Source organism: Myxine glutinosa, chromosome 4 (genome assembly GCF_964187855.1).
Source record: "Myxine glutinosa chromosome 4, kmMyxGlut1.1, whole genome shotgun sequence".
In the NCBI taxonomy this organism is placed as follows: domain Eukaryota; kingdom Metazoa; phylum Chordata; class Myxini; order Myxiniformes; family Myxinidae; genus Myxine; species Myxine glutinosa.
In genome coordinates, this window is record NC_136264.1 from 88,341,050 (window position 1) to 88,353,526 (window position 12,477).

The 12,477-nt window shown below is 45.4% G+C and overlaps 2 protein-coding genes across 3 annotated transcripts in view; one reads left to right on the forward strand and one right to left on the reverse strand.

The window, feature by feature from the left end:
• LOC137415320 (membrane metallo-endopeptidase-like 1) overlaps window positions 1-12,477 on the forward strand; it is a 176,668-nt gene that overhangs the window by 149,294 nt on the left and 14,897 nt on the right. Inside the window, exons 20-21 of one of the 2 annotated variants that reach the window (XM_068100906.2) lie at window positions 7,651-7,716; window positions 8,013-8,108. In XM_068100906.2, the coding sequence (XP_067957007.2) occupies window positions 7,651-7,716; window positions 8,013-8,108 (162 nt within the window). Of the gene's footprint in view, window positions 1-7,650; window positions 7,717-8,012; window positions 8,109-12,477 lie in introns of those variants that run through there. The other variant, XR_010982046.2, reaches the window with a different exon arrangement.
• LOC137415321 (uncharacterized) overlaps window positions 1-12,477 on the reverse strand; it is a 189,520-nt gene that overhangs the window by 98,397 nt on the left and 78,646 nt on the right. The window lies entirely within an intron of this gene.

Genomic DNA, 12,477 nt, shown 5'->3' on the forward strand with positions numbered 1-12,477 from the left:
CACTTGGCCACGCCCACAGTGACCTCACTTGGCCACGCCCACAGCGGCCTCACTCGGCCCCGCCCACAGCGGCCTCACTCGGCCCCGCCCACAGCTGCCTCACTCGGCCATACACGGCACTTCAAAGCTATTTGTAGTAAGGTGGCTTATAGGAAACACCATCACAGGACAGGCCAGAGCACCAACTTTTCCACAGAATTTACTTAGGGTACTATAATAAATTTAAGAAGGGTAGCCATCAAAAACTAGATATTTGATTTTAAAAAGAATTATTTTTTTTTAATTGACTTTTTTGGGGTGGGGGGGGGGGGGGGGGGGAAACCCCGGATATTTGACTTTTGAAACAAATTTAGATTTTTTTCATGACTAATGAAAAATGGATGTTTATTATGGTGTATGGACTATCCAGAAAAATATACTACTCTTAATTATACATGATTTATTGTTTAATCCAGCTGGTCAACATGATACATATAACATATTACAACAACAACTTCATACAACGAAAAGGACCCCAATGGGAATGCCCAGGGGGGTTATGTTATTATCCTTATTCAACAATGTAATTCAAAATACCCCTTGCTGTGTAATTCAAAACACCTCACTGCACGGGAAAGCCTGGGGACTGGAATACTGTGCTGTAAAGGGTGGGGACCTGTAATACCCTCTCCCACCCTGAGGCGGCGCTACACGATACACATTCACAAAGAGAATTTGTGTCCCCTCCCTCTTCCATTCCCCCCTATTACACCCCCTCCCCTCACCCCCAAAGCCACCGGCAAAGATAAAAACTCCCCTATGCACTAATTGAGGTCATGGTGATCCTATGTATCAAGTCTGGATGTAATTGGCCCAGAACTGTAGGAGTAGCTGCACAACAACCAAACACACCAGCCCATTAATTATAGTAAGGATTAGTATTGTTTTGTGATCACAATAATATTATACTATTTATCATTATTATTGTTACTAGGACGTGCCCGTACGTGGGTGCCCGTTCCTTGCCAAAAAAAAAAAAAAAAATGTCTTCGCCCATGCATGCATGGGCGTGCCCATGGGCCCATGGGCGTGCCCGTAAGTGCGTGATGTGACCGTACAATGAATGTATCGTCCCGACGCCGCAGCTCGGATGGCGCTGCAGTTAATCGGGCCTGTATCGGCAGAGTTATTATAAACGTGTACTACAATCGATCGTACCTTACAACAATCAACACAGATTGCAACGTCAAATAAATGAATACGCTCTCAAATGTGCCGTCCGAGGCAGCGTCTGCTCGCCACGTTCAGCATCAGTACGTCGTCACTATGACTATCCGTAAGTCCGGAAGTGACGTCCTCATTTGACTGTCCGGAAGGTCGCATATCGCAGTTACGATGAATCGCAAATTAGTTTTAATTAGTTTTAAAACATAGTTTAACGCCAACATAGCGCCAACATAGTTTGCCAACGTGAAATAAATGAATACGCTCTCAAATGTGCCGTCCGAGGCAGAGTCTGTTCGCCACGTTCGGCACACGTGATAGCTCGCTGCTCTCTGATTGGTTGAATCGTTTTTTGGACATAGCTCGGTAACTACTTCTCCGATTAATATGAAACCTTGAAAAGGCACATCCTCAGGTCCCCAGCAATATATCTGGCAAGTTTCAAGTATATCGGACCCGTGGTTGTCGAGAAACAGCGGTCACAGACAAACACACAGACAAACACACAGACAAACACACAGACATACAGAGATTACTGGAATTATAGATAGATTACTTTTGTTATTAGAAGCGACCTTGGAAAAACACCACAATTAGTTGTCTTAAAACAGCTTAACACAGATATACATCTTAACACAGATATACACCCTAACTCGGGTATTTCCCAAGGTGCCATCATGTGACTCCTAGACTTAGTTGAGATTGGATTGGTAATGACCGAATGTATCGCGGTCAAAAATACAGACACCAATTTGTGTATTTTACTATGACTAGTATACCCACTCCCCACGGAAATGGCAGAAGGGTCATGTTTTTATCAGGAAGGTTATCCTCTGTGGTATATAGATTACAGGAGATCTACCCTCAGGGCCGTTCTTCTGTTGGGGACACGATAAGCATAGAATGCCTCAAAGATGCCCGGATTCCTCAAAATTTCTTTCAGTATAATGCTAAACGACAGTAGTAACTGTCCCAAAAGGTAATCATACATGTTTATGGTTAATAATATTTTTACTTCTGGTAGGGGTCCTCCCATGAAACGGCACGATAAGCTCTACATGTTAACACAGCATTTGTTCAAGGTGAAAACACACCTTGGGGAGACAGGATATTATTCCTATTGATATTGTTTTGTAAAAACATTAATATTATGCTATTAATAATAATAATAATTCATTTATTTTGTATAGCGCTTTTCATGAAGCCCAAAGGTGCTTTGACAGAGTGCAAAACATAATGCATAACAAAACATGAAAACAACAATTGCAAAAAGACAAGAATCAATAGGGAAATATTTAAAGCAAAAGGAGGGAGAAGGAGAAGTGATAGTCAGGGGTTAAATGCTGTGGGTTGAATGTTGAATGCAGTGCTGAACTGGTGGGTCTTGAGTGATGTTTTGAATGTGGTGAGTGAGGAGGAGTCTCTGATGGTGTGAGGTAGTGAGTTCCAGAGGGTGGGAGCAGCGATGGAGAAGGCCCTGTCCCCCCAGGATCTGAATTTGGTCTGGATGGGGGGGGGGGGGTCAGGAGGTTGGTACCAGCAGAGCGGAGATTGCGGGTGGGAGTGTGTCTGGAGAGGAGGTCAGCCAGGTAGGATGGGGCCAGGTTATGGAGGGCTTTGTAGGTCAAGAGGAGGATTTTGTACTGGATTCTCTGGGAGATGGGGAGCCAGTGAAGCTTGTAAAGGACGGGGGTGATGTGGACACGGGTCCGGGAATGGGTGAGTAGACGGGCAGCAGAGTTCTGAATGTATTGGAGTTTATTGGTGATTGTTGAGCGTGAACCATAGAGGAGGCTATTGCAGTAGTCCAGACGGGAGGTGATGAAGGCGTGGATGAGGGTTTCTGCAGCCGTGGAGGAGAAGGATGAGCGGAGACGGGCGATGTTTTTCAGGTGAAAGAAGGCTGTCTTTGTGATCTGTTTAGTGTATTTGTCGAAGGAGAGGGTTTGGTCAAAGATGACGCCAAGATTCCGGATGAGAGGGGAGGTGGATACTGTGATACCGTCGATGTTGAGGGCAAAGTTATGGGTGGATTTTGTGAGCGTTTTTGGGCCAATGATGATTATTTCAGATTTATCACAGTTAAGTTTGAGGAAGTTGATTTGAAGCCAGGATTTTATTTCAGAGATGCAGTTTGTCAGGATAGAGTGGGTGTCGGTGGAGACAGACTTGGTGGAGATGAAAAGCTGGATGTCATCGGCGAAGCAGTGGAATTGGAGACCATGACGGCGGATTAAGTGACCGAGGGGGGACAGGTAAAGGATGAAGACGAGGGGGCCAAGAACTGAACCTTGGGGGACACCTTGGGGGAGGGGAGCAGTGGGGGATTTGCAGTTATTGATGGAGATGAACTGGCGTCTGTCAGAGAGGTATGATTTAATCCAAGAGAGGGCAGTGCCGGTGACGTTAAAGGTGGATTCAAGTCGGGTGAGGAGGATGGTGTGATTGATGGTGTCAAAGGCAGCGCTGAGGTCGAGGAGGACGAGAATGTTGAGGTTGCCAGCATCAGAGGAGAGGAGAAGGTCGTTGGTGATTTTGAGGAGAGCAGTTTCAGTACTGTGGTTGGAGCGGAATCCGGATTGGAATGTTTCATACAGGTTATTGGCAGAGAGGTGATGTTTGAGTTGAGTGGCTACAGCGCGTTCCAAATCTTTCGACAGAAAGGGTAGGTTGGAGATGGGTCTGAAGTTGTTTAGGGTGTCAGGGTTTAGACCAGGTTTTTTTAGAATGGGGGTAACAGCAGCAATTTTGAGGGATGGTGGGACGATGCCTGTAGACAGGGAGGAGTTTATTGTTGCAATGATAAGTGGAGAGAGAGCAGGAAGGGAGGCCTTGACAAAGCTGGAGGGGATGGGGTCAAGAGTGCAGGTGGCAGTTTTCATTCCTATGAGGAGTTCAGAGAGGTCAGTAGGGGAGACCGGGGAGAATTGAGACAGGGGAAGGCAGGATAAGGGGGGGCAGGTGGTTGGAGGGGGAGCGGGTGCGGCGGTGGTCAAGCTGTTGTAGATGTTGTCAATTTTGCGTTGGAAGAAAGAAAGGAAGGAGATGCAGTTGTCTACTGTGAATGACTGGGTGGTGGTGTCCAGGGGGCGGAGGAGTTTGTTTATTGTCGAGAAGAGTGCTTTTGGGTTTCCGGAGCCAGAGTGGATAATTTGAGAGTAGTAGGCGGAGCGGGCGTGGGAGAGGGCATCTTTGTAGTGTTGTAGGTGGTCCTTGTAGGCTTGGGAGTGAACTGTGAGACCTGTTTTATTGCGGAGTCTTTCAAGTTGGCGAGCACGAGCTTTCATCAGGCGGAGTTCAGGGGTAAACCAGGGAGCAGAATGGGTGAAAGAAACTGTTTTGGTTTTTACAGGCACAAGCTGGTCAAGGCAGGAGGAGAGAGTGTGGTTGTAGTAGTCAGTGAGGTCGGAAGGGGTGTGGAGGTCAATGAAGGGAGAAGTGGACATTTTTTCAGAGAGGGTGGATGAGAATGAGGTAGGTGAAAGAGCGTTTAGCTTACGGAAGTTGATAGTGCGATAATGTCTTGGTGTTGGGGTGGGGATGTTGATGGTCATAGTGATGGCTAAGTGGTCAGAGAGGGTGAGGTCGGAGCCAGAGAGATGGTGCAAAATTAATCCAGTGGAACAGACAAGGTCCAAAATGTGACCACGGATATGCGTAGGAAAGTTGACATGTTGAGTGAGGTTAAAGCAGGTGAGTAAATCAGTGAAGTCAGTGGTCATTGTGGAGTCAGTGGAGTCCATGTGGATATTGAAATCACCAAGGAGGAGGATTGAGGGGGAGAGGGAACATAGCTGGGTCAGAAAGTAGGAGAAGTCAGACAGGAATAATGGGTGTGGTTTGGGAGGGCGGTAGACGACAGCCATGACTGACTGCGTGCGACCAGAGAGTTTAAAAGCCAGGTGTTCAAAGGATGAGGATGAGGCGATGGGGATGAGGCTGGTCCTGATGTCTTGACGGTGGATAACGGCAATTCCACCACCTCGGCCCTCCGAGCGTGGTTTGTTGACGTAGGAATATCCATTGGGTGTGGTGAGGTTGACCGTGTATGTAGTAGTCCAGTGGTTGTTGCCAGGTTTCGGTGAGACAGAGAAAGTCCAGGTTGTTATCCAGGATGTAGTCGTTGAGGATGAGGCATTTGTTGTTGAGGGACCGGGTGTTGAACAGGGTGAGCTTGATGTTGTTTTGAACAGCGGGGATGAATTCAGGTGATTTAGCCAGGGTTCGCAGGCAGGAGGTGCGATTTTATGCGTTGCCGTGACTAGGTGCGCTGGGACGATGAGTGGGAGTGCGCTGAGCCGACCAGAGGACGGGGATGGAGTGACCTGATTGTACATATACAAACTTACGACCGGAGCCACGGTGAATGTACCTGGGTCGTCGGAGGAGTCCATTTGATTTGATGGCAGAGATGCATGATGGGGTGGAGCGGGTATTGAGCAGAAGGAGCCTTGCGGCGGAGTACCGCGGAGCCATGCCAGGCAGGAGCGGAGAGGCGAGCACGAGGCCAAGGTTGAGGAGGCGAAACAATGGTCCCAACGCACAGGAGCAGGCCCAAGGAGACGAAGGAGCCAGGTAGGTGAAGCCAGGAGCAGAGTCGGGACCAAGCAGAGGGCAGACAGGAGCAAAGAGACGATCACGAGGCCAAGGTTGATCACGGCAAAGCGGGAAATGCAGCGGCAATCAACCGCCGCCGCGACAAATCAAGATCACGGCGGGAAAACCACCGCCACACCGCTGCGAAGGACACAACCCACGAGAGCGTGCCCGAGGAAACAGCGAGCAGGCGAAGGAGCCGGGTAGGCGAAGCAGGGAGCAGAGCCGGGACTCTGCGGAGGGCAGACTCAATGGCCCAAAAATCCGCACGACCACCAAAAAGGCAAGCCACAGACAGTGGCCCAGTCGAAGAAGCGGCGAGCATGTGACGCCTGCGTCCTCTTCAGACCGGACCGGAAGCGGAGGCCAATTGTCATTAGCATTGTTGTTACCTTCGCCACCAAAGGTGGATGGAGGTTATATTTTCACCCCTGTCTGTCTGTTTGTTTGATTGTGAACAAAATATCTCAAAAAGTTGTGGACAGATTCGGAAAAAATTAGGCAGAGATGTAGCGTATGTCACAAGGACGAAATGATTAGAAATTGTTGAAGATCCGGATTCGGATCCGGCTACTATAATTTTAAAGTGATTCTTCACCATCGGGAGATCGGGCCAAAAACGATACATAGCCGGATATCTCAAAAAGTTGTGGACGAATGTGGACGAACCTTGGTGGACCGCTTGGTTGTCTGACAAGGACAAATAGATGAGATTTTGGTGAAGATCTGAATATGGATTCGGATATGAGAATTTGTAAAAAAAATTTTAATGATTCTTCACCATTGGGAGATCGGGCCAAAAACGATACATAGCAGGATATCTCAAAAAGCTATGGACGGATTTGGACTAAACTTGGTGGACAGGTTGTGTGTGTGACAAGGAAGAATCGATTCAATTTTGGTGAAGATCCTCATCCAGCTAGTATAATTTTTAAAGTGATTCTTCACCATTGAGATATGGCCAACCAGGCTGAGCTATGTTCTCGACTGAGTGCCATTCTAGTTGCTTTTGTTATTAGAAGTGGCCTTGGAAAAAATGCCACAATTACCTATTTTAACACTAATATACACCTGAACAAGGAGTTTGCCCAAGACAGACAACCCCTTGGTAGGGGGGGGGGGGGCAAATTAAGTTGCTACAACTTCCATTGTGTGACCCTCAGTTCCTCCTGTTAAGTTTGATTGAGATTGGATAAGTAATGACCGAATGTATCTCGATCAAAAAATCAGTAAGAAAGACAGACACCAAATTGCGCATTTTAGTATGATACCTTTCTGATGTAAATGCTGGGCATACCCTGTTTCTATAAATCACCATAAATGATCACATATATTAGGAAATGTTTTTAGACATGCATGAGACATGTCCATAAGGAAACTCAAAATCCGGTTGACATATTCATCAACAATAGATCTTCCCATCGAATATGATGTTTTAGGATGAGTTAAATATACACAAATTGTTCCTTCCAACATCTTGGTACAATCAAGTAATGTATGATCTGGTAAAGTTAGTACCCCACTAACACCGATGTAACACTCTTACTTTAAGATCGCTGTGTTTCCTTCCCTCCCCTCTCTCTTCTCCTCTTTCCCTGTTCATCATTCCGTTGCTTATTGTATGCAATGGTTGCCCACGGCTCCTTTGTTAGTTCATACCTTTCTCTTCCATAATCCTCGATCTTGTAAAATAAGAGCAAAAAAAAAAAAAACGAAGTAATAAATCATGAACAGGATGAAATCCATGGTTGGTTGAGGATTGATATTAAAGGCAACTGCGGGTATAAGATACATTTCAAAGGCTACATAATGACTTGCCTCCTTCTTGTCCATTTGTACTTCCCTCCATAGCTGAGCGGTGTGATTACGCTGGGAGAAAATATTGCTGACAATGGTGGAATACGTCAAGCCTACGAGGTAAAATTAGCCAGTGCATTTTCCTCCAACCATTGATGAAGGTTTGAATTACTATCGGGTTCCTAGGAAACGGGAATCATTCCATTTTCTCATTGCTGAATGAGGTTTTTTTTAAATGAACGATGAGTCTTCATATATATAATAATGATCAAATCAATTTCACGTGGTTCATAACATTAAAAGTAAATCTCTTAGTTTAAAAAGAAGCATTCGTTTTTATATGTAATGAGGAAATAAATGTCAGCAGTGGTCATGTAAATCGTTAATTGAGATTGGTTTTTTGTTTTGGTCCTCAGGCATACATGAAGTTAAGTGCTACGGAGGGTGAAGGACAAAGACTGCCTGGTCTAAGCATGGATCACCGACAATTATTTTTCCTCAACTTTGCACAGGTATTGTTGATAGTGTTTCTTTATAAAAAATTTTTAGCAAGCACAAAAGTCCGATACAATGTTGCAGAGTAGAGCACTTACTTTTGGCCCATCTAGCCTGGTTTTGCTTCAGCAGAACCGACGCTCTGCCAAGGGCATCGTACATTTTTAGTGTAAAATTCACTCGGCTCTTTTTATACATTCCATATTGATGAAAATAATGCTTTTAAAGAAAATGGATGGTGAAGCAGGGCAGTCCCCAGTTGAACTAGCCTCCCTGATGACTGGCCATCCTCAAAGGATTTGTGTTCCTCAGCAAGGTAATGCTGAAGTTAACTCAGATAAAAGAGGTGGCCATAGCTGTAGGAGGTGGCCATTCTGGGTTAGCCAATGGGGAGCATTTATCCAAATCTCAGGTGTGTCAATGCGGCCTTTACAAATGTCAAACTTGGTCCATTTTTACCACCAACAATATAATCGATTGTACTATAACAGCTAGATACTATAAGTTAAAAGAAACCTTGGAGACTGTGAACATTCTATATTTAAAGATCTACATCATAAACGCATCATCAAAAGTGATCGTAGAAGAGTGAAAATAAAAAAATAGGTGCATTACGAACAAAACGATCAAATTATCGAGAAAACAAAAGGATTATAACTGGAATAAAGCAACGAGCATGCAACAAAAGGACTGAGTGAATGGATGAGAGAACAAATTGATGAGCACAAATTATCAAGCACACAAGTGGTTTTATGGTTAGAGGAGGTAGAGAAACATGTAAAAGGGAGAGTTGTTTATTTAAAAAAGAACGTTTGAATGGCGAATTATCCGAAGGTAATCATATCACATATAATTTTAGAGGTGTGTTTGTTTGCTTGCTTGTTTTACTTCTTTGCACTACCCTAACTGCTGAACAAAGTGAGTTGAAAAATTAATTAAAATTAAGAGGTTCATTGTCGGAGGACATTAATAGGCTCAAATGTCGGAGTTCATTTGAGATCTCGCGAGATCGTGCCGGCGACGGCACGGATTTTCGAAGTTAAGTAATTGTTCACAATTGTATTTTGTCGAAACTGTATTTATTTTTCGGTGTGTGTACCTATACAGTGCGTATCAAAAAAAAGGTAATCCGAATTCAAGGGGTTAATATGCAAAGGTTATTAATTTTGACAATTTACATGTGATTTACGAATTAAGAGGAGATCCTCAGCTTTCCAATGATACCTTCCATGCACCATTGCTGTCACACATGACCGAGTATATGTTCATTGAAAATGACAAGTTCAAATCACATTTTTACAAGTTTGGCTAATCGATGCAAGTCAGGATAATTGGTGCAAAATGAACGTCAGATGTGAACTTTTCTCAGGAATGATTGGCCTTTATACACCCACACCTTCAACATGTCCACCTCCCCTTTCAACACAAAGCTCACAGCGGCGGAGCATGCCCTGACTGCTCGTCTCACCATAGCCGGGTCATTGCGCAAAGCATCCACTTCATGTTGAATACGGCCTTGCAATTCGTCAAGATCATGAGGAGGAGTTACGAACACCTTGTTCTTTAAATGTCCCCAAAGGAAATAATCACATGGTGTGAGGGCAGGTGATCTTGGCGGCCATTCCACTGCATGGTTGAGGGCAATGACTCGGTCTGCAAAGAGTTCCCTCAGTCGATCTCGGACAGCGATAAGACGATGTGCTGGGGCGCCGTCTTGGGCCCACCAGAGATATCTGAAGACACCACGAACCTGTCGCTCAAGGTTCTCCACCAGCTGCGGTAAAACTTCATCATTGATCATCTGCAGATACCTGTTACCATTGACATTCCTTTGAAAGAAAAATGGACCGATCACCTGACCACTTCCACAAAGTCCCAACCAAACAGCCCACTTTTGTCGATTCATGTTGGTGTCAAAATTAAATTCCGGGGGTTGTCCTGTCGGTGCATATTCAAGAACATTATGGGTATTGACCTTGCCGTGCATGGCGAAAGCAGCTTTGTCGCCGATAATGAGATACCGCAGGAAATTGACATCTGCTTCGCAATGTGCTATCAACCATCCGGCAAGCACCAGCCTCCTGGCAAAATCCCCTGGCGTAAGTTGATGCCAGATCTGAATCCGATATGGATGTTGGTGGAGGTCCAGTCTTGTGATTCGGTTGAATGTTGCCGAAGGCAATCCCGTCCCATTTAGTCTTGCGCTGGTATCCCGAGGATACTCCAAAACTTGCTGCCTTACTGCTGCAATGTTCATTTCCGATCGCCCAGTGCGCCTCCTACCAGAATTACCCTTGTTGCGGTTGAGGCTCGTGCCATGCTCTTGGTATTTTCTAACATTCGCCCAGATGGTTTTGGCTGCAGGAGGCTCCCGTTCTGGGAAACGTTCCCTGAACGCATCACGAGTTCGCTGCAAACTTCCAGTTTGGTGAAAGGTTGTAACCACGAAGGTCCGCTGTTCAGTCGTAAGTTGAACCATCTTTTCAATGACTCAGACTGTCTCTAAACCCATACACTGCAGGCCCATCTTAAATACCCATCTTAAACAAAGGATGACGCAACCGACAATTACCAGAACAGCTTAACAATTTTACATAATCAACTTGGCAGTCGACAAGTAATGCGTCCATTTCAAACTGTCTTGCACCGATAGCCAAACTTGTAAAAATGCGATTTGAACTTGTCATTTTCAATGAACATGTACCCAGTCATGTGTGACAGCAATGATGCATGAAAGGCATCAATAGAAAGCTGAGGATCTCCTCATAATTGGTAAGCCACATGTAAATTGTCAAACTAAATAACCTTTGCATATTAACCCCTTGAATTTGGATTACCTTTTTTTTGATACGCACTGTAGTGTGTCCCAAGGAAGTTTCTCGGTGTTAATGTTTCATAAATTAATCGTTTCTGTTTGCCGTATGTGTGTGGCCTTGTAAACCGAGGCTTCCCCCGTCGAAGTTTGTTCCTTCCTTCGCTGTTTTTGCTTGGTTCTTAGATTTTTCCCTTCTCCCCCAAACTTCCCCGAATATCTGCTCTTTGTCTAACGTTTTAAACCCCCCCCCCCTCCCCACACCCCCAAAAAACAAAAACAAACAAACAACAAAAAAACAACATTTATTTCCCTTTCTCCACGTGTGCTGTTGTCCCATCGTGTGCTTCTGTTCATGTGCACTATCTCGCCCCACCCCCATTATCTCCTTGCCTTCCACCTTTTGCCCTGTTCACGTGACTCGTGGTTGTCCCTCTAGGCCCTCTCCCTGTTGGTATTTTTGTGAATATAAGATTGTTCTTCACGGTTCTGTATAAATATGTTTAAACTTTCCCCTGCAGTATTTTATTCAGTGGTATATTACAACACGCTGTTTTTCATCCTATTTAAAAGGCTTTTTTCAATTCCCTCTTCAACTCATTCCACTTCAAAAAATAATTCAATCTCTTATAATTATTCATCACTGCATGCTCTAAATTCACATTCATTCCACCCGTCCTCCATCGTTCTTAAACGGATCGCTAACTTGAAAATCACAACAAACCCAATTTGTTATGAATGTTCGTCTTTCATTAATCATCCAATTTCTAAACTCCCCCCTTGCCCCTGCCCTCCTAAACTCCCCCCTCACCCCTCCCATTTAAAACTCCCCCCCAACCCCTCCCCTTCAAATCTCCCCCCCGACCATCCCTCTCCATTTCTCCCCCCACCTCCTCCTCAAAGCTGCCTCCTCCCCACTTCGTCTCCCTTCTATCTCATACCTCCACCTCCCCCAACCTTCTACTTTCCTCTGGCTGTTCTCAAACAACCGCTCACTGTGCCTCATCCCATCACCATCAAACCTTTCGTCCTCCTCATCCTTCCCTTTCTTATAACTCTTCTGTAATCTCTGACACACTATCAACTGCTCTCCCTACCTCCCCCTCTCATCCTTCATTTGACCCCACCCCTCCCCTCCCCTGTCCTGCACCCGATGCTCCTCCTCTCTCCTCATTAACGGTATGGACCTCAAACATCCGGGGCCTTCGCTCAAACCTGATTGATCTCTCCATTCAGGTTGCTTCTGACAATCCAGACTTAATCTGCTTAACAGAAACTTTCCTCCTTCAAGATGTCTCTGATTCCTTAATATCTCTTCCTGGTTACTCCCTCCTCCGGTATGATAGACCTGAGCCTCGTCCTGGTGGTGGGGTGGCTATCTTTATCAAAAACTCTCTTCCTCACTCTCCTTGCACTGCCCTCTCTCCACCCCACCCCCAGCAGTACCTCTGGCTACGGCTTCCTCTCCGCTCCCACCTTTTGTTCATATGTGTTCTGTACCATCCTCCAAACTGATGACTCCATTTACATTTCGCGGCTGTCGGACAACAGGGACCAACTATCAACTCATCCAA